Here is a 20,985-nt window from a genome sequence, read left to right on the forward strand (position 1 = left end):
GAAGCTGCCTTATTCTTTCTAGAACTAGATAGGATTATAAATAAGTACAACTGGCCAAGATCCAAGCCTTCCTTCTAAGTACTGCTTCTCTGCTCTTTTCATTGCTTAATAAAGCAATGTGTGTGCCACAAAACATAAAGAAAGGAAAACAAAGAACATACCATCCATGTCAGCATTCATCATCTTCGGTAACAAACTTCTGTGCCTTGGATACAAAATTCTTGATGAATGGTCTGCAATAAGAAAAAGAAACATAGATATCACTCAGTCCAGAAAAGATATTAAACCTCCTTTACACATAGCATTATTAAAGAATTAACTAAGTACAAATGGATTACAAATAATGTTTGATAAAACTACCCAAGTCTTCCCACTTAGCCAGCATTAGAGCTATTCTCTCTCATATCTTTTACATATGGTTTTAATTCTCTGGTTCTTTGTACTTCAGAGAAAGTTTTAGGTAAGACACGTAGATGGGTATAGATGCACACACACACACAGAGGACCCTTCAACAAGGTTTTGAACCCTGCAGATCCACTTACACTCAGATTTTTTTCAATAAACACTACTACAGAACTACTCGACCTGCAGTTGATTAAATCTGCAGATGCGGAATTGGATATATGAAGGGCTGACTATAAAGTTTTATGTGGATTTTCAATTGTGTGGACGGTCAGCACCCCTGATCCCCTTGTTGTTGAAGGGTCAGCTGAATGAAAATATGTGTATACACACACACATCTACTGATACATAAATCCAAATAGACTGATCACAAAAATGTTTCTCAAAAATTCTGTTATTCAGTCCTTTTTAGTATTTGAAGACCACACAAATTACTCCTCTCCATTCAATCAAAATGTCTTCATAATTGAAGAGGAAGGGTGTTAGCAGTGAAAACTTTATCTGGCCTTTGCCCAAGAGAAGAGCACTTTCATACCACTTCAACTACTTGTCTGGGAGGGACGACAGAGGTAACAGTCAAAAGAGAAAGTGAGTGACTTTGGGACTGCTCAGCAACAACAGCCATCAACTTGGCTATTTCACCTGTTACATAATAGAGGAATCCCCAGGGTTTTTTTAGTTTTACTTAACGCCAGTGCACTTGTATAAAAGACCCACATTAGGACCTGTTTTTGCTAAACAAAAAAGATCTGCGAGGGTTTTTGCTTTCATGAAAAAAAGGCAAAAAACAAAAAAAGCCTTCAGTGTTTGTTTAGCAGCAGGGTGTTAGAGACAGCGCTCACTGTGAGCAGTGAGTGATACCACCAAGCTCCTGCCCTGAGAGCTACACTCAGCATCTCAGCCTCAAGCTGCCATAGCTCTAAGCTGTGTGAGCGTCTAAACTGTGTCTGTGAGCATCTGTCCTTTATCTCTGTTCTGTCCATCTGTTAGCAAGGTATGTCCTAAGATAACTGCTTCATCACTTTATGCCATTTCAGCTTATAAGAAGTAAAGAATGGTCTCCTTTCAGAGAGTAGGGAGAAATCTGTGTATTAAGTGCTCCAAATATCTAATATTCAGTCTTTTAAAAAATACACCTGAAATAGGATTTTCATGACAGCTGAGAAGAGATGATACACAAGTCAAAGCAACAGATAAACACAAAATCAATGCACTCAATTTTAAAGTCAGATCTAGTATAGGGATGGGTTATACTTCTTTTGCCTCTGTTTTCATCTAATACTAAAACCAAAAAGTCTTCCATAAAAGCAAAGTGTTCCAGACTGGTTAATGTAGTAGGTAAGGAAAAGAAGCCCGTGTCTGAAATTCTGGCCACATATAACCAAACAATCGAAAAATCTATGCATGGCTCATCAACAGCTTGACTTTGTCTGAAAAAATTTAAAAAGGCAGTAAAAAGGAGTGGAGGGGATTTATTAAAGGAAAAATTATTCTCAGAAAAGCACATCAAGATTGGGGTGGAAGAAGAGCACAAAATCAGGGCATGAGGAGAGTGCTATAGAATATATCACATAACCCAAGAGAGCACTACGCACATTACAGTCCATGTAAGACTGCCCCGAGGACTGAACAATGCAAAACCTGCCCAACCATACATAGCATCCCTGTGCAAAACGGCATTCCCCTTTAATAAAGGAGACCAGAGCATTATCAGCTGTCTCTACATGACAACAAAAAAAAGACAAGTAGCCTGTTTTTCTTACTGTGATGTGATCAAATAGATCGGTCTCAAAACGCTACTAGTATATATTCTAAGTCTTTCAGGAAATTTAGAGTAATAAACATTTATTATATATGGGATCAAAAGATTTGTTGAGCTCTTCATAGCAAAGTATTTTAGCCATGGATTTTATTTCCTTCAAAATAGGACCAATCCTCAAACTTTGCAATGCCTAAATTAGCACAGTAGTGTGTCATAATATGCACTAAACACAAGACTGACTTTTTCAACTATAAAATTCTTTTTCTCAATCTATAGTTACTATCATATCAATCCAATTCTATGTCAAGTGTGTTCTTAAAAGAGTTCATTTTCAACTCCTGTTCGTATACATAAATCCAAATCTGACATGAAAAGAGAGATATTCCAGGCCAAAGTGTCTCAATTATGGGAACAATGACATAAACACGGGGTGCTAAGGCTGGTCTGCTCATCCAAAATGTACCTTAGCTCTCCAAAATGGATACAACTGTCTGGGATTCCTCAATTCTGACCTAAGCTGAAGTCAGCTCTCATAAAACTTTTTCAAAAGTCACAGTAAATTTTGGTGCCTATTTGCATCTAACCTTGGTCAGTAAAAGAGAATCTAGAATTATTTTGATAATTTAAGTCCAGGGAGCAGAAGTATGGAAGGAACGAGGATCTAGAAATGTGGCAAATATTAGTACAGACCCATTTTCAATACTCACACAGTCAGCTGTGACAAAAGGCTGTCATCTCACCAAATACACCTCGACCTTCTTTTCTGGCACGGCCAACAGGAGCATAACATCCTCTTCATAAGAGGCAATTTGCGTGAGTGCTAAGTCCCTTTAGTCGTGTCTGACTCTGTGCAACCCTATGGACTATAGCCCACCAGGCTCCTCTGTCCATGGGATTCTCCAGGCAAGAATACTGGAGTGAGTTGCCATGCCCTCCTCCAGGGGATCTGACCCAGGGATCAAACACACATCTCTTGTGCCTTCTGCACTGGCACATGGGTTCTTTACCACGAGTGCCACCTGGGAAGCTCAAGAGGCAGTATAGCACAGTGATTAAGAACATGGATTTAGACAGTTACTGTTGTTCAGTCACCCAGTAGTGTTACAGACTCTTTGTGACCCCATGGACTGCAGCACACCAGGCCTCCCTGTCCCTCACCATCTCCCAAAGTGTGCCCAAGTTTATGTCCATTGCATTGGTGATGCCATCCAGCCATCTCATCCTCTAATGCCCTCCTCTCCTTCTGCCCTCTAAGTCCCTGCTGGATTTAGATTACCTGGATTCAAACCCCACCTCTCCTAAGATCTGGAACCTCAGGTAAACATCTCAGTCTTAGGTTCTTCATCTGTAAAATGAGGTTAAAAACAGTGTACCTCACAGTATGTTGTAAGAATTTCATGAGTTGATATATATAATGTGAGTATTGCTGCAGTCACATTATATATGGAGCCAGCCCCATATATAATGTGACTGCAACAATACTCAATAATGTTAGCTATTGTCCTTTTCATTATAGGAGACTGGAATGCAAAAAGTAGGAAGTCAAGAAATACCTGGAGAAACAGGCAAATTTGGCCTTGGAGGACAGAATGAAGCAAGGCAAAGGCCAATAGAGTTTTGCCAAGAGCACCCACTGGTCATAGCAAACACCCTCTTCCAACAACACAAGAGAAGTCTCTACACATGGACATCATCAGATGGTCAATACTGAAATCAGACTGACTATATTCTTTGCAGCCAAAGATGGAGAAGTTCTATACAGTCAGCAAAAACAAGACCAGGAGCTGACTGTGGCTCAGATCATAAACTCTTTATTGCCAAATTCAGACTTAAACTGAAGAGAGTAGGGAAAACCACTAGACCATTCAGGTAAGACCTAAATCGAATCCCTTACGATTATACACTAGAAGTGACAAATGGATTCCAGGGATTAGATCTGACAAGAGTGCCTGAAGAACTATGGATGGAGGTTCGTGATATTGTACAGGAGGCAGGGAGCAAGCCCATCCCCAAGGAAAAGGAATGCAAAATGGTTGTCTGAGGAGGCCTTACAAATAAATGTGAATAGAAGGGAAGTGAAAGGCAAAGGAGAAAAGGAAAGATATACCCATTTGAATGCAGAGTTCCAAAGAACAGCAAGGAGAGATAAGAAAGCCTTCCTCAGCCATCAATGCAAAGAAATAGCAGAAACAATAGGATGTGAAAGTCTAGAGATCTCGTCAAGAAAATTAGAGATACTAAGGGAACATTTCATGCAAAGATGGGCACAATAAAGGACCTAACAGAAGCAGAAGATATTAAGAAGAGGTGGCAAGAATACACAGAAGAACTATACAAAAAAGATCTTTATGACCCAGATAATCACAACAGTATGATCACTCACCTAGAGCCAGATATCCTGGAGTGCAAAGTCAAGTGAGCCTTGGGAAGCATCACTACAAACAAAGCTAGTGGAGGTGATGGAATTCCAGTTGAGCTATTCAAATCCTAAAACATGATCCTGTGAAAGTGCTGCACTCAATATGCCAGCAAATTTGGAAAACTCAGCAGAGGCCACAGGACTGGAAAAGGTCAGTTTTCATTCCAATCCTCAAAAAAAGGCAATCCCAAAGAATGCTCAAACTACCACACAATTGCACTCATCTCACACGCTAGTAACGCTCAAAATTCTCCAAGCCAGCCTTCAACAGTACGTGAACCATGAACTTCCAGATGTTCAGGCTGGATTTAGAAAAGGCAGAGGAACCAGAGACCAAATTGCCAATATCTGCTGGATCATTGAAAAAGCGAGAGAGTTCCAGAAAAAACATCTACATCTGCTTTATTGACTATGCCAAAGCCTTTGACTGTGTGGACCACAACAAACTCTGGGAAATTCTGAGAGAGATGGGAATACCAGACCACGTGACCTGCCTCTTGAGAAATCTGTATGCAGGTCAGGAAGCAACAGCACTGGACATGAACAACAGACTGGTTCCAAGTTGGGAAAGGAGTAAGTCAAGGCTGTATATTGTCACCCTGCTTATTTAACTTATATGCAGAGTACATCATGAGAAATGCTGGGCTAGATGAAGCACAAGCTGTAATCAAGATTTCCAGAAGAAATATCAACAACCTCAGATATGCAGATGACACCACCCTTATGACAGAAAGTGAAGAACTAAAGAGCCTCTTGATGAAAGTGAAAGAGGAGACTGAAAAAGTTGGCTTAAAACTCAACATTCAGAAAACTAAGATCATAGCATCCGGTTCCATCACTTCATGGCAAATAGATGGGGAAACAGTGGAAACAGTGACAGGCTTCATTTTTTTGGGCTCCAAAAATCATTGCAGATGGTGACTGCAGACATGAAATTAAAAGACGCTTGCTTCCTGGAAGAAAAGTTACGACCAACCCAGACAGCATATTAAAAAGCAGAGACATTACTTTGCCAACAAAGGTCTGTCTAGTCAAGGCTATGGTTTTTCCAGTAGTCATGTATGGATGTGAGAGTTGGACTAAAAAGAAAACCGAGTGCCGAAGAATTGATGTTTTTGAACTGCTATGTTGGGAGAACTCTTGAGAGTCCCTTGGACTTGCAAGGAGATTCAACCAGTCAATCCTAAAGGAAATCGGTCCTGAATGTTCATTGGAAGGACTGATGCTGAAGCTGAAACTCCAATACTTTGGCCACTTGATGCAAAGAACTGACTCATTTGAAAAGACCCTGATGCTGGGAAAGATTGAAGGCAGGAGGAAAAAGGGATGACAGAGGATGAGAAGCTTGGATGGCATCACCAACTTGATGGACATGAGTTTGAGCAAGCTCTGGGAGCTGGTGATGGACAGGGAGGCCTGCCATGCTGCAGTCCATGGGAGTCACAAAGAGTCGGACGCCACTGAGCAACTGAACTGTATCTTCTCTACCTTTTAGCTCTAATACAAGTAACAAAAAGAATTTTAGAAAAAAAATCAGATGGCCCAACTGCCTCGTTTTTACAAATAAGCCAAGGCCAAAATGATAATGGCTTACCCAATATCATAGAAGTAGTTACACAGAGCCAAGACTACATATAGTCAATGTCCCAGTCTAGTTTTTCCCACATCACCACTGGTATGCTCACATCTGAGACCTGAACTTTTGAGACTTTTCTCTGATATCCGCAACCACTCACTTTTCTTCATCTAAAACTGATTTTCATCATCTATGATCCAATTATTAATGAACTAGTAAGACTATTAAAAGTCACTGTGCTTTAATATACTAAATGTTTTACACGTATTATTAGCTCATGAAATCAACAGGACATGGCAATTTATAAATGTGGACACAATCTCAGAAACACTATGTATTTTGTCTTAGATTTCACAGCCAAAGTCTGTATCAAGAATTTGAACTCATATCTAACTATAAAATCCCTGCATTACACAACAGAAGGCACTTTAATATGACCTTAATCTAAATTTGCAAAACATTTTACAGCCCTTGATGTAAATTTTCTTGCTATTTCTGCTATCTAAAAACCTAAATGTAAGTTTCATAAGATGCATCGACTTTCAACAAAGTTTTTTCAGGTATCTTCAAATTCTGACTTGTTCTGGTTAAATAAATCCAATTTTAAATTCCGCAAAATTAAGGGACTGATTGCCCAAACAAGGATTTGCTCATAAACGAGATCCCCAGAGTAGCTAGCTATACTGGCTTTAATCAATGAGAAGAGGCACAGAATATAAAAGCGAAGCTTTGGATTCTCAGGTACAGATTCAGCGTTGCAAACAGCATCTGTCCTTAATATTATTACGTCATAGTACCAGAATCGATACATTAAACAACAAAACCCTGTCTTTCAGGGATGTCTCTTGTTACTCGTCCAATCCTAACTCCCCTAGATGTGTCCATCAGGACCTTGAGAGCTGCTCAGTGAGAAACTAACCCGAGGTCTACTTTCAGAGCCTGAAAAGATGCCGCCAATCCTGGTTTTACCGCTCACTTGCCTCCCTCCCCGCCTGGGCGTCCTCTCCCCCCATCTCCGAGTTCTCAGCAGGTCCAGGCGTGCCAGGTCCCATCCCACCCGAACACCCCCTCCCACAGTCCCATTTCAGGGCTGGACAGAGTCCTTAGACTCCGGAGCGGCGGGGACAAGGCGACAGGAAGTCCGCGCGAAGGATCGCCGGCGACCCTCCACAAAGGAACCTCAGTGCCCAATACTGAAAGGCTGAGACAGAGAGGTTGCGCAGGAGTTCTCCGGGGAGCCAGGCCTCAGCCGCTCACCAAATGCCCAGGCGCTCTTCCCGGGTCCGCGATGCGCCGGCCGGCGTCCAGCCCTCCCCGCCCTCCAGAGGCTCTCAGCAGTATCGAGGCCGCAATTCCAGCCGCCCGAGGCCGGGCCCTTCGCGGTCCACGACTACCCTCACCTGCCTTCTGAGGCGCCGGCAGGGGGAGGGTTCAGTAGGACGCCTCAGGCCTGGACACTTGGACCAACTGGCAGCGGCAGCCCCGCCCTCTCCGCCCACAGAGCGTGCGCCGAGACAGGAGTCCCGCCCCTGCCTGGCCTGTTACCAGCCAATCACCACTCAAGAAAACACGCCTGCGCATTAGCTTCCCGACGCCCCAATCGTCCTATCCCAAAGCCGCAGGATCCACCTTTTGCCATAACAAAAGGACAGTGGTATCCAATCAGAGTTGAGATCGCTTAAGGCGGATCCAGGAAAAGCAACAGCCAGTGACAGTACATTAGCTAAGCTAAGCGTGTGAAAGCCAGTCCGGTAGAGGCAGCTTCTCAAGTCTCAGCAGGTCCCTAAAAATGGGGTCGAGAAATCTGTGGAAAATTCTGACAGCTGTCAGGAAGGAGGTTGGTAAAACTGAACCCTGGGCCAGAGAGAGAAATCCTTCAAATTTAAGACAAGGGCATGTGTGGACATAATAGCAGAGAAGTACGGTGGTTTTCAATTCTAAAAGCAGACTTTGCCATATTTTTAATTTCCCAAATCGGAAAGCTCTTAAGTGTAACACTAATGGGCATCTTCGTATCTTCCCCTTATTTAAAATCCATTAGTGCCCCCGACCACTTAATAATATTTTAGAATTGAGAAAATACCTTAATACTACTTTGGTATAGAGCACTTTTGCTCACTTTAATAATATTTGATCCTCCCAGCAACCCACAGAAAGAAGCTTAAGAGTAAATTAATGTCCTGCTCAAGGTCGTAGACACAGTGTGAAATGCTGTGTGCAAGCCTTTGGTATGTAATGTTACCGACTTGATACCAATCACACATACCTAGCACGTGACACAAAGCCGCATCCTGTTTTGTCGTTGTTATTTGTTTTTCCAATTCAAATGTGTTTATTATGTAATTTTTAATTTTTTCTTAAGTTATGAATGAAAGTATGATAACACATTTACAGGACACTGGGAAAATACAGAACAAAGTTACATATAGTTCCACTATATGTTACAATGATTTTTTTAAGTAGATGAATTAAAATTTTTGGTTGGAGTTCCAATAACAAACTCTCAAAAGTTAACAATAAATAGAAAGTAGAAGGATATAGTAGGCCTGAAAAGCACTATGAACCAATTAAACATAATGAAGATTTATACAGTCTTCACACAACAGTCGGATACAAATTCTGTTTTGAGTTCCCATAGACTAAAAACCATATCCTGCTTGTTTTTAACATTTTTTATTGTTTTGGCATTGACACTGTCTCCTGAGTTGTAGAGATGAGGCTTACATCTACTTGGTTTCTTGACTTTTTACTTCTAGCACAGTTTGCTGACCTTGAGCCTTACTTCCTTTAAGGAATATATTTTAAAAAGTTTTCCATTCAGTGTTTGAGAACTATACCTTCCACTGGAACTAAGATGGACACCATGAGGACAATTTACTAGACTTCAATGCAGGAACTAAGTAAATGGGAAATAAGAAAGGTTCAACATAAGTCTAATAGTGTCAAAATGAGAGGCTAGAGAGGATGGGTGTGGGCAGCATTCAAAGAATAATAACTAAGAATTTTTCAGGGTTATGGAGTGATTGAGTTAGATTCAAGAAGCACTTATTCTTGAGCAGGAATTCCATACCTGGATACATTGTGGTGAAACTGCAGAACACTGAAGACCAAGAGAACTTTTTAAAAGCAGATTTTTTCCCCCCTAGATGAACAGGTTTGGGGGGTGTTTTTTTTCTTTTGGTTTTAAATAGGGTAAAACATACATAAAAGATTTACCAGATAAATAACTGTTTTAAAGTGTACAGTTCAGTAGTGTTAAGTACATTCTCATTGTGCAACCAATCCCCAGAACTCTATTCATCTTTCAAAACTGAGACTCTATGCCCATTAAACAACAACTCCCCACTTAACCGCTACTACCAGCCCCTAGCATCCATCACTCTTTCTGTTTCTATCAATTTGACTATTTTAGGCACCTTATTTAAGTGGAATCATACAGTATTTGCCTTTTGTGACCTATTTTGCTTAGCATAACATTCTGAAAGTTCATCCATGTTGTACTTGTGTTAGAATTTCTTCTTCTTTAAGGTTGAATATTGGTCCATTGTATGTGTATACCACATTTTATCCATTCATCCTTCAGTGGACACTTGAGTTGTTTTTAACTTTTAGCTATTATGAATGCTGCTATGAATGTGATATATGCAAATATCTATTTGATACTCTGCTTTTAGTTCTTTTGAGTATATAACCACAAGTGGAATTTCTAGATCATATTGAAATTCTATTTTAAAAGCAACTTTTTAAAATGCAGTGTTAACACAAAGACAGACATAAAGAAAGTTAGAAAGGCAAGTGCCTGTACCTGGAAGTTGGTATCCAATAAAGGTGTTTGGTAAGAAAAGTTAGTGAAGTTGTGGGAAAAACTATTGTTTTCTCTTCTTCGTAGTAAAATTGGCACAATAACTTTGTTAATATGCTATAGAAAAGATAGATTATGGTGGTTTTAGTTAAACTGGCTATTCATATAAAAATATGAGATTAGATCTGATTTCACACCACAAATAAAATCAAATTACAAATATGCAGTGTGAAGTAAATATGCATTCTGAACTTTTAGGAAAAAACAGGTATCTTTATGACATCACCATAAGGAGGAATTTATTACACCAGACAAAACAGTACCATTCATAGGAAAAGATTTTAAATTTTGATTGTTTCATGCACAGATGAGAAGACATTTTAAATAAAGTTAAAAGCAAGCCACAGACTAAAAGAATAAAGTTCTGAAAATATAAAGAATCCCAACAAAGATAAAAAATATATTCCAATAACATAAGCAGGCAACTCACAAAAGAGGAAAACTTAGTGGTCAGAAAGATTTTTTTTATGTTTACCTTCACTAGTACCAGGGAGATTGATATTAAAACAAGATAAAGGGATCAGTTCATTAAAAAGATACAAAATCCTAACAGCTACAAAATGGCACTGAAGCAAAAACTTATAGAACTGAAATAAGAAACTATCCCACAACAGTAGTTGAAAAGTTCACGACTTCCCTCTGTATCATTTGTAAAACAAATGTACAGAAAATCTGTAAGGATACAGATCCCGGGTTTAAAGCTTACCTTCACATTAGACTCACCCGGAAATCTCCTAATGACTTCAAAGAAGAGTGATTAAATGATACATCCCACCCTTATTAAAATTTTAGTCTTTAGGGTGGGATACTGGCATTAATACTTTTGGAATTTACAAAGGTGATTTCAACAGAGTGCAGACAAATGTGGGATCTATTGATATAGAAGACCTGAATGACAACTCTATCAATATATTTAACCTATTTGACATTTCTAGAACATTCCACCCAATAACTAGAACACGTGTCTTCTATTTATATGCACATAGAATATTCACCAAAATGAACCATAAAACAACCTCAACAAAGTTTAAATGATTGAAGTCATGACAAAATATTTTCTCTGCCCCCAAAGAAATTAAACTAGAAATCAATAACAAAGAGGTATTTTTTAAAACCCAAGTAATTGGAAGTTAAACTACATGCTTCTAAACAAAATGTGAGTCACAAGATGTCACAAGAGAAATTAGAAAATGTTTGTAATTAAAATGTAAACGTCAAATTTATGAGATGCAATGAAAGCAGTGCTTTGAGATCTTTCCTTACCATTAAATGCTTATATGAGAAAACAAAGGAGGTCTCAAAATAAGATCTAATTGTTCACTTGAAGAAATTAGGAAAAGAAGGACAAATTAAACTCAAAACAAGCAGTTGGAAAGAAAGAATATAGAGTGAAAACTAATCACGTTGAAAATTTTAAAATAGTAGAAAAAAATCAATGAAATCAAAAGATGGTTCTTTTAAAGGAACAATAAAATTAAAAGCTCTAGGCAGAGTTATCTAGGAAAAGAGAGAAGACACTATAAATTACAGATTATCAAGAATAAAAGAGGGGGGCATCATTATAGATTCTATAGACATTAAAAGGCTAAGGGACTATTAAGAACAACCTATGCCAATAAGTTTGATAATTTAGATAAAATGGACAAATCCCTGAAAGAAAAAAAATAAAAAGCTCACTCAATAAGAACAGATGATACGAATTTTTAAATTTATTTTAAATTAAAAAATTTTTAATTTTAAAATTTATCTGTTCATATTTTAAAATTTATCTGAAATGTCATTACCAGGTTAATCTTCCCACAAAGGATACTACATATCCAGATGATGTCACTGGTAAATTCTTCTATTTTCAGAAATTTTATCAATTCTCCATAAACTGTTCCAGAGAATAAAATAGGACAGAACATTTCCCAACTCATTTTATGAGAACAGCATTACTCTGATACCAAAAGTAGATGAAGACATTAAAAAATATAAAACTGAACATAGACATGAAGTCCTCAACAACTTACTAGGAAATCAAATCCATCAATTGTCCCTAGACAGGGAGCCTGGGCAATTGTGATGCTAGCCCCATGAGTTTCATTTCTCTCAGTAACCATGTTCTAAAGCTGATTCTAAAATTCATATGGAAATACAAAGAATCTACAGTAGCCAAAACAATTCTCTAAGAACAAAGTTAGAGGACTTATGCTACCTTATTTCAAGCTTTATTATAAAGCTAAAGCAATAAAATAAATGGAGTGTTGGTATAGAGATAGACATATAGATAAATGAAACAGAATAGCATCTAAGAATAAACCTACACATATTACATATGGTCAGTTGATTTTCACTATGATACCAAGATAATTCCATGAGAAAGGATAGTTCTTTTTTCAACAAATGGTGCCCCCAAAAAACAGATATCAGTATAGGAAGACAAAGAATCTCAACCCCTACTTACATCATACACAAAACTGTAAATTCAAAATGGATCATAGATGGAAACATTGAGATATAGTTATACAACTTCTAGAAGAAGACAGAGAAGAAAATCTTTGTCTCCTAGGTGTTAGCAAGTTTTTTGAGAAATGTCACAAAAATAATAACAAAAGAGAAAAGATTAATTGAGCTTTATAAGAATTAAAGCTCCATGTTCTTTGATAGGTATCATTAAGAAAACGAAAAGATAGTCACAATACATTATCTAACAAAGGGCTTGAATTTGGAATTTCTAAGAACCTTTTAAATCAATAATAGAAAAACTCCCAATGAAATAATGGAATACTTGCACGTGTGTGTTAGTTGCTCCGTCATGTATGACTCTTTGAGACCCCATGGACTATAGCCCACCAGGCTCCTTTGTCCACGGAATTCTCTAGGCAAGAATACAGGAGTGGGTTGCCATTCCCTTCTCCAGGGGATCTTCCCAACCCAGGGATCAAACCTGGGTCTCTTGCATTGCAGGCAGATTCTTTACCGTCTGAGCCCCCTGGGAAGCCATATTGCAGGCAGAGTCTTTACCACGGAGCCACTAGGGTGACCCAGTGGAATACCAGTCAGCAATAAGCAGGAGCAAACTGTTAATACAGATGAACCTGCAATACATTGTGCTGAGTGAAAATAGCCTGATGAAAAATGTATAGACTGCATGATTTTGTTACTATAGAGTTCTAGAAGAGACAAAACTTAGCTACTATGTAGAAATCAGATCAGTGGGTGCCTGGGGTTGAAAATAGGTAGAGGGTTGACTGAGAAGGGGCTGGTGGGTGCTTTCTGCTGTAATGGAAATGTTCCATAATATCTTGATTGGGGTGGTGGTTACACAGTGTATACAATTCCCAAAAGGTATCTTCTGTAACTTAAAATGTATATATTTGATTATATGTTACTTTTCCTCACCAAAGCTGATTTCTTGCTTTAATGAGACTACCAGCCAGGTTTCTTTAAGGTTTGCAGTATGCTTGGTATGCTACATGTGGTATTTTATTCGGTCCTCAATTCAGTGATCTAGGGATTATCAACCCCGTTTTACAGATGAGGAAATCAAGGCTCAAAGAGTATCTTGTCCAGTATCACACAGCTCGTAATAGACTGAATTAAAACCTATCTTTTTACCTGGAAAATAAATATCATAATACATACTCTATTGAATTATTAAGATTGCTAGAACTAAGTAAAAATAAAGCACTGCCAAGACTTTCCAGATTGAAGTGACATTGGAACCACAGCCCAAAGAAGGTGGTTTGGAACTTACATCTTCAACCTAACCAACTCAAATTTCTACCAAAACAAAAATATCAGCATTCTCTTTGGTACTTAAATAAGACCTAGGGTCTCATAATGTTGTACACAAAATGTCCAGGATCCAATCTGCAGTTATTCAGCTTATGAAGAACCATGAAAATCTCACTTTATGTGAAAATAACACAGCAACTCTGAGATGGCACAAACGTCGAAGTTGTCCTGAAAATATTTTAAGCAGCTATTTAAAAATACTTGAACAAGCAATTATGAAAACTCCTGAAACAAAAGTTATAATCGAAAGTATAAGCAACATAATAAAAGCTATAAGTAAGACCCAAATGGAAACTGTATAACTGAAAAATAAAATAACCAAAATTTAAAACTGTCTACAAAGATCCAGTGGCAGGATGGAGATGAAAAAGAGAACGAACTGGAGGATACTTCAGTAGAAATTATCCAGCCTTCAAACAAGGAGAAGAATGGTTGAAGAAAAATTAACAAACTCAGAACACAAGGATGACAAAAAAGACCTGGCATTTGTGTCATCAGAATCATAGAAAGAAAGGAAAAAGAGTGTGGTACTGAAAAATATTTGAAGACATGCTGGCTTTCTAAGTTTGGCAAAAGACAGTTTCCCAGGGGGAGGGGATGACTAGGAAAATAATGTCTAAAAGGCTCTGGGGGTGGGGCATAGTGAAAAAGACTGTTGAGAAACACTGATCTTGACACTGGGCGCCAATATTATTAACAATACACAGAGAACCTGGCAGATAGCATTTACTTTCGTGGTGTAAGAAGACTGCACCACCAATGAAATAGTCTCGCAAAAAAAAAATTTTTTTTAATGCAGCCTGACCTGATCAAGCCCACAAACTAGCAATTTAACAGGAAATACAGAGAACAGAGAAATGTGTTAAATCTACTGTCTGGATAAACATCGAAATCTGATAATGGAACAAAACAGCAACAAGTCAAGAACAAATAACATGAAAAAACAAAACAAAGTCCTTTTGTTTAACAAATAAATTGCACTGGAAGAAAAAAGGATGGAAAGAAGACTTGTAGATAAGAAGACACTTAGAACTACATTTTAAAAAACAGACCCCAAACCCCCCCTATGGTTTATTTTGGATACACCCTTGGAAGATAAAACTATTTTAAAATGAAGGAAAATGATTACTAATAAGTACGATATGGTAATTCTAGAGCATTCACCTTTTTAAAATTTCAGTATCAAACATGTATCTTGCTAGAGAATTTGAACTTAGAGGAAATCTTTAGACAAATTATCTGAAGAAGTTAGCATACAAAAAGGTAACCATAATGTCAGAAACAACATGTCATTCACAAAAGTTTGCAAACTGGATAAAATAATGTTGCTGATAATTAAGATGTGTCCTTGAAAGAACAGGAAAAAAATCTTGAAATGGCAAAAAGTGACAAAAAGAAACAGTACATCCAAGTGAATATAAAAAGGGTATAGAAACCTTGGCAAACTTTATATGAAGTGAACTTTTGTTATATTGTTTCATTTGCATTACATTTTTCAGTTAAAAAACCGTTTAAAAATAGCCACAAAATTCCCTTCTGAATAGGAAAACATTCAATAAAGACCACTGAAATTGCATAGAAATAACTGATCATAAGATGACCATTCATGTGATCTGGAATGTGCATATATTATAAACTATATAAATAAAAGCATAAATTAAAATATTCTTCATAGAGAATGGGGAACTCCAAATTGGAAACTATCATTTATCATTACAAGGCAAAGTATTGTGTGAGAAAGAAATGATAAATAATAATATAGAGAAACTTCCAAGTTCATTTTGATGTTCTAGTCTGACATACTCTCATCAAGCTCATAAAAACTTTGAACTTGTTTTTAGTAATTAGAGGGTTCTAAACATACCGTGGATATTTTAAAGTGAAATATGCTAAATGGAACATTTTGATAACTTTCAAGTGTAAGCAGGTGTATTCCTCATACTTTACACTCATTAATTTGCAAAATGTGTTTGATCTCATTCCTAAAAAAGAACTCACATTTTCCTTTTTACTTTTTTTTTCCCTTGAAAGGTTACTAAATTCATTGGAGAATGAGTGTTGTCCTGAATTTGGTGAGTAAAGAATATATTCTGCTTGTTGAAACTTGATTTCAAGACTAGAATTAATAGTATGCTATAGTGCTATTTGGTAAACTAAGTTGTTTTTGTATACTTTTCTGAAGATTATAATTTCCTAATAATAACCAATAGTTGGCTAATTTGAAGAGATTTCATTCATTTGTTCAATAGAGAAAAATGTAAGAAATTACCAGTGTGTTTTTAGTGTTTCTCAAATGAAAGTTCAGAATTTTAGGGTCTCCATGGAATCAAGATTTGAACTTATCAACAAAAATGAAAACAGTTAAGGAATGAGTCTATGCAGTCTTGATGCTTATTTTTCTCTAGACTGTCTAATCAATGTTTCCCAAAGATTGTTGCTTATAGCTCTGGTTGAAAACAATGAGCTTTTTAAATAGTTCTGTATTTTCTTGGGGCTTCCCAGGTGGTGCAGTGGTTAAGAATCTGCCTGTCGATGCAGGACGTGGTTTTGGAGTTGGGAAGATCCCCTTGAGAAAGAAGTGGCAATCCACGTTAGTATTCTTGCTTGAAAAACCCCATGGACAGAGGAGCCTTGTGGGCTACAATCCAAGGGGTTGCAAAGAGTCAGACATGATTGAGCGACTGAACACACCCACACACACACACGTATTTTGTAATAATAGAAAAATATGAATAACACAATTAATCCTCGATTTGCAGATATTGTTTTGAACAAAGCTAAGTTTGAAAGTGATGTTAATTAAATGATTAGATTAATGTGGCAAAAATTGCAACACTGGTATGCAAATGACTTGTTTGGAAAATCAGGTCTATCAACAGGGCAGCAAGCACTGGTCTGAAGAAGAGAAAATCCGGATTCAAACTCTGACTCAACCTATATGTATTCATTCACTTCTTCATATAGTCACTAATTTAAAAGTTTTATGTTCATTAGCACTAGATGCTGTAGTTGTTTAGTTGCTCAGTCGTGTCTGACTCTTTTGTGACCCCATGGACTGTAGCCTGCCAGGCTCCGCCATCCATGGGATTTTCCAAGGCAAGAATACTGGAATCAGTTGCCATTTTCTTCTTCAGATGATATTCCCGACCCAGGAATCGAACCCGAGTCTCCTGCATTAGCAGATGGATTCTTCACCAGGGAGCCATCTGGGAAGCCCAGATGCTATAAAGTATTCAAATATTTGAAATTGACCCTAAGGCTGTGGGGGATGAGTCACTTTACCATACACCTCTGCTTCCTCAGATGAGAGACTGAGATAAAGTTGATTCTGCTTCTCTAATATTGTATAAAATAACATTAGGGAATTTATCAAGTAACACTTTTAGCAGTTGGTTCCCCATGTTTAAGAGTCAGCCTTTGATGCTTTGCTTGTGCCTGACAGTCCATTCCTTAGCTCCCTGCCTGCCATAAAATCTGAAAGCTTTCCTGGGTTAGTTATCTTCGAGCCACTTCATTTTAGCTTTTATGATTTGAGGTTTCTGTGATTCTCTACACATGAATCTACCATTATCAATCATTTCATAGCTGAGTACCTATTCCACTTAATTTTTATAAAATCAAGACTAATCATCAGGCTCTTGGAGCATAAAAGGGGTTCGGTTTAATAAGACAAAAGTGATTCTTGGAAGGGCAGAGGAGTCAGGGTGGCAAGGAAATTAACATTTTATGACAGAAAGCATGTGAATTGCTAGCGTGGCTCTAAAATGCTGGGCTGCTGATGGATTTTCTTACTTTAGATACACAGACATAATCCTTGTAGTTTTCTGTTTCCTGGAAATCATTTACACTAAATAATCCACTTGGGAGAGTTCCTCTGTCAGACTGTGTCAGGAACTGGGATTCTACACAACTTCCAAGCTTACAGGTTAGCTCGCTTTGATTCCGTGAATGCTGGGAGGAGATCCGAGATGTTTATGTCCAAGTCCAAGGACTCTGTCCTTCCTGGCTCACAGCACGTGAGCTTCATGCGGATTTGCTTCCATTTCCCACCCTCCCCCAGCCCCCCTCCCCCAGACTGGGCACCTGCACACACACAGGGCTGTTATGTGGGAGGAACGCTTAGCTCACAGGAGCTCTTGATTTTAAGGCAAGTGGAAGCAAGCTCACTCTTCAGTCTCTATGAAGAGTAGAAGGCATGACCTTGTCCCTTAGAGTTGTTCTCTGCAAACACAGCTTCTGAAACGGCATGGGTAATGGCCAGGCAGGGCCATGTGCTGTTGGCAGACCAGCAAGAATGGGCAGTGACACTCAGGCCCCTTGGCAGACTGCCTCAAACCTCTAACCTCTTTAGTGCATGAGAGATTCCTAATTTCCTTCATCCTCCTTTATACAGTTATCTCGAGGGAAACAAATGGGACAGATAGGGCCAAATGTCTCATAAGGTGATGGTGGGATGCGTATCAGTCAAAAAAGAAGCAAACTACACTATCTGGCATTGGAGAAACATGAGTAGAAGTCAATGGCATAGTTACAGTAAACACATTTTTAAATACATCATTATATTTTGTAGCCCCCCCTTTCTTTTTTGCTATGTCATCAAACTTTGCAACAATCAGAAGGCAGAACAAGCCTGTCTGTAGTTTGTTTTGAAAACAAATGGTTAAAATTATTAATTGCCAGGGTAATTAGTAACACTTAACACTGCAAAAGCAGATCAAGGCTTCCTCAACTTGAAGCAAAGATTTGTCCAGGCCCCCTTTCTTCCTCTTCTCTAATGAGGGAAGAAAACAAGAGAATGCCTTGCCGCTAAGGGCTAGGCACCTTGCCTGTCCTGCTCAGATATGGCCTTAAAGCTGTAGAAGAAATAACTCCTCAAGTTATTGAAAGAGCTGAATAACTTGACAGAACCCAAGAATTCCTTGCTACTCATCCTTGATGGTAGAATTGTGAGTCCTGGAATCTGAAGTAGGCTTTTTGGTATGTTCTACATGAAGCAAGTTTATGAGAAAATAGGATGTAATATTCATTTGGGGAGAAAATTGATATGCCCTTCAAAGGCATCCTGGAGTTCTTTCTTCTCACAGAAGTTTCTTCAGAGGCAAGTGCTATGGATCTTCCTGTTTAAGGGCATTCATTTCGCTTAGGGCATTGTTTCTTCCACTTAAAGAGTTTTATTTCAAAGTAAGTTTTCATATGTTTTCTAACAAGCGTCACTGGCCACAATCCAACTCAGCATTTTAACTTTTCTGGCACATGTCTGTGGTTTAGTTTTGGATTTTATGTAAAAGGTACATAATCTACTCTTAACATCACCTCAGCAAAATGTCATCAACTTTAAAAAACCACTGGCTTGGCCATGCTGTAAGTGACCACCTGCAGACATGGGAATTCAAGTGCTTGGTGGCCTGTGGGTACTAAGAGCATCTGAACAGAAAGCCTCCTATACCTGATGCCTTAAATTCCTTGAAGAAGAACCAGCTGATATTCTTAATTCATATAACCCAATTGGCAGCACAGTGCCTCATACATGTCTGTAAATACTGGCTGAATGAGCAAATGAATGAACCTTCTGTTCTGGCTCCTTCCTTTTTTTCTCATGAAAAGCAGATGTGTCTGTGCTGCGATAGCGGGTGCCACAGTATTTCCACAGTGCCTTTTCACTTCAGAGCTCACATGACTTTCTACCAAATTACCTCACTGCCTCTTAACACAGCCCAGTGGGAAGGGAAAAAAGCCAGTCATTTTCTTTATGGTCCGAGTCGTGGCTCTTCACACTTACAGAACATTAGGCACATGTGAACCATCACCGATAGCGACAACTGGGATCACCTCATCATAATTTATGTCTCTGGCAGCTGTTGGGAGATCAGAATACACTTTAAAAGACAACATGACCAACATCTGGGGCCATAGAGAGGGGAATGCTAGTGACTTGATGCCATTTGTTCTCTTTGAGATGGTACACTGGTGACCTCTAGTGGCAAAATTGATTCAAGATACGTTTCTGTTTCACCACAAAAAATGTTTATTTCAATCCTCCTGTTCTCCTTTCACTTAGTAGCATTTTCTACTTGTAGGATGACCTTAGATATGCACAATGATTTATGTGTAGCTGTTCATATCCAAACATTATTTTTTCATTTCATAAACTCAACTTTTGAGCTGGAAGAGTTCTCAGAAGAATTTGCCCATTTTATTTCATGATCTGTGGAAAATGAAACCTAGAAAAATAAAATGACTTGCCTGAAGTCTCCCCTCAGGGGTGGATCTAAAAGTCTACTGAGTCTCAGGCTCTTTCCAGACTTCAGAGGACTGCAGCAGCCTTAGGGGTTTTCAAGGGCAAACTGCCCATCTAACCCCCTGCCCCCTGAATCTCTAAGTCACAAAACAGCGAACAAACAAAATGACTGTTGCCTTACAACATTAAGTTTTGGGATATGTGGTACAGCAATAATAATCAAAATAAAGAATTTATTTAGGAAATTTCTGAGTCTATAAAAAATACTGAATAAAAAATACAAAATAATGAACACTTTTCAGGTATGAATTAATCTTCTATTAAACATCAGCTATAAAAAAAATCAAAGAGCTCTCAGACCAAATGAATACGTATTCTAATTGACAGAAATAAGTTCTCCTTCCTCCATCAGACTGCACATTTTAAAGATATGTACATTTTAAACCCATGAGCCCAAAAGAAGACATATGTGTTCTGTACCCTATAAAAATAAATACGTGAATCTCAATCAAAAAGTGTACTTTGAACTCCTAATGTGTTGGTCACTTAGAATATAAAAGTCTCTTAGAGAGTTTATAATCTAATTGTAAGACACATCGAACCAATATTAGCTGGTTTCAAAATATCCCCCCTCCTAAATACTTGCTAATCATTAAAAGAAGGAGTAAGACACCACTGTAAGCAAGGGATCAAAGTGAACCTCACTAGTAAAGGGATAAATAGAGAGTATGTACCACCTGATGGGGTGCAATGAGCAAAACACAGCATCACTTCCACTATTGCCAAGTGTATCAATGTTGAGGACTCTTTTACAAAATAACTGCCCCCTAATCTTTCAAAGTATCCGGGTTACAGAAGTCAAGTAAAGATTGAGGAATTGTTCCAGACTGAAGGAGGCTAAAGCAACGTGACAGCTGAATGCAATGTACGATTCTAACTGGATG

At 38.3% G+C, this 20,985-nt stretch overlaps 1 protein-coding gene and 1 long non-coding RNA gene across 3 annotated transcripts in view; one reads left to right on the top strand and one right to left on the bottom strand.

The window, feature by feature from the left end:
- The window catches only part of SCOC (short coiled-coil protein), a 39,268-nt gene that overhangs the window by 5,634 nt on the left and 12,649 nt on the right, over positions 1 to 20,985 (bottom strand). The window contains exons 1-2 of one of the 2 annotated variants that reach the window (XR_011490619.1): positions 7,566 to 7,654; positions 162 to 233 (exon numbers count right to left, since the gene is read on the bottom strand). Coding sequence is in view for 1 of the 2 variants with exons in the window: in XM_070474833.1 (XP_070330934.1) it covers positions 162 to 233 (72 nt within the window). In the remaining variant the exon portion in view is untranslated. Of the gene's footprint in view, positions 1 to 161; positions 234 to 7,565; positions 7,655 to 20,985 lie in introns of those variants that run through there. The other variant, XM_070474833.1, reaches the window with a different exon arrangement.
- LOC110135861 (uncharacterized) overlaps positions 7,694 to 20,985 on the top strand; it is a 127,034-nt gene continuing 113,742 nt past the window's right edge. Inside the window, exons 1-2 of the long non-coding RNA XR_011490620.1 lie at positions 7,694 to 7,998; positions 15,835 to 15,875. This is a non-coding gene — a long non-coding RNA (uncharacterized lncRNA). The remainder of the gene's footprint in view (positions 7,999 to 15,834; positions 15,876 to 20,985) is intronic.

This window comes from Odocoileus virginianus, chromosome 12 (genome assembly GCF_023699985.2).
Source record: "Odocoileus virginianus isolate 20LAN1187 ecotype Illinois chromosome 12, Ovbor_1.2, whole genome shotgun sequence".
NCBI lineage: Eukaryota > Metazoa > Chordata > Mammalia > Artiodactyla > Cervidae > Odocoileus > Odocoileus virginianus.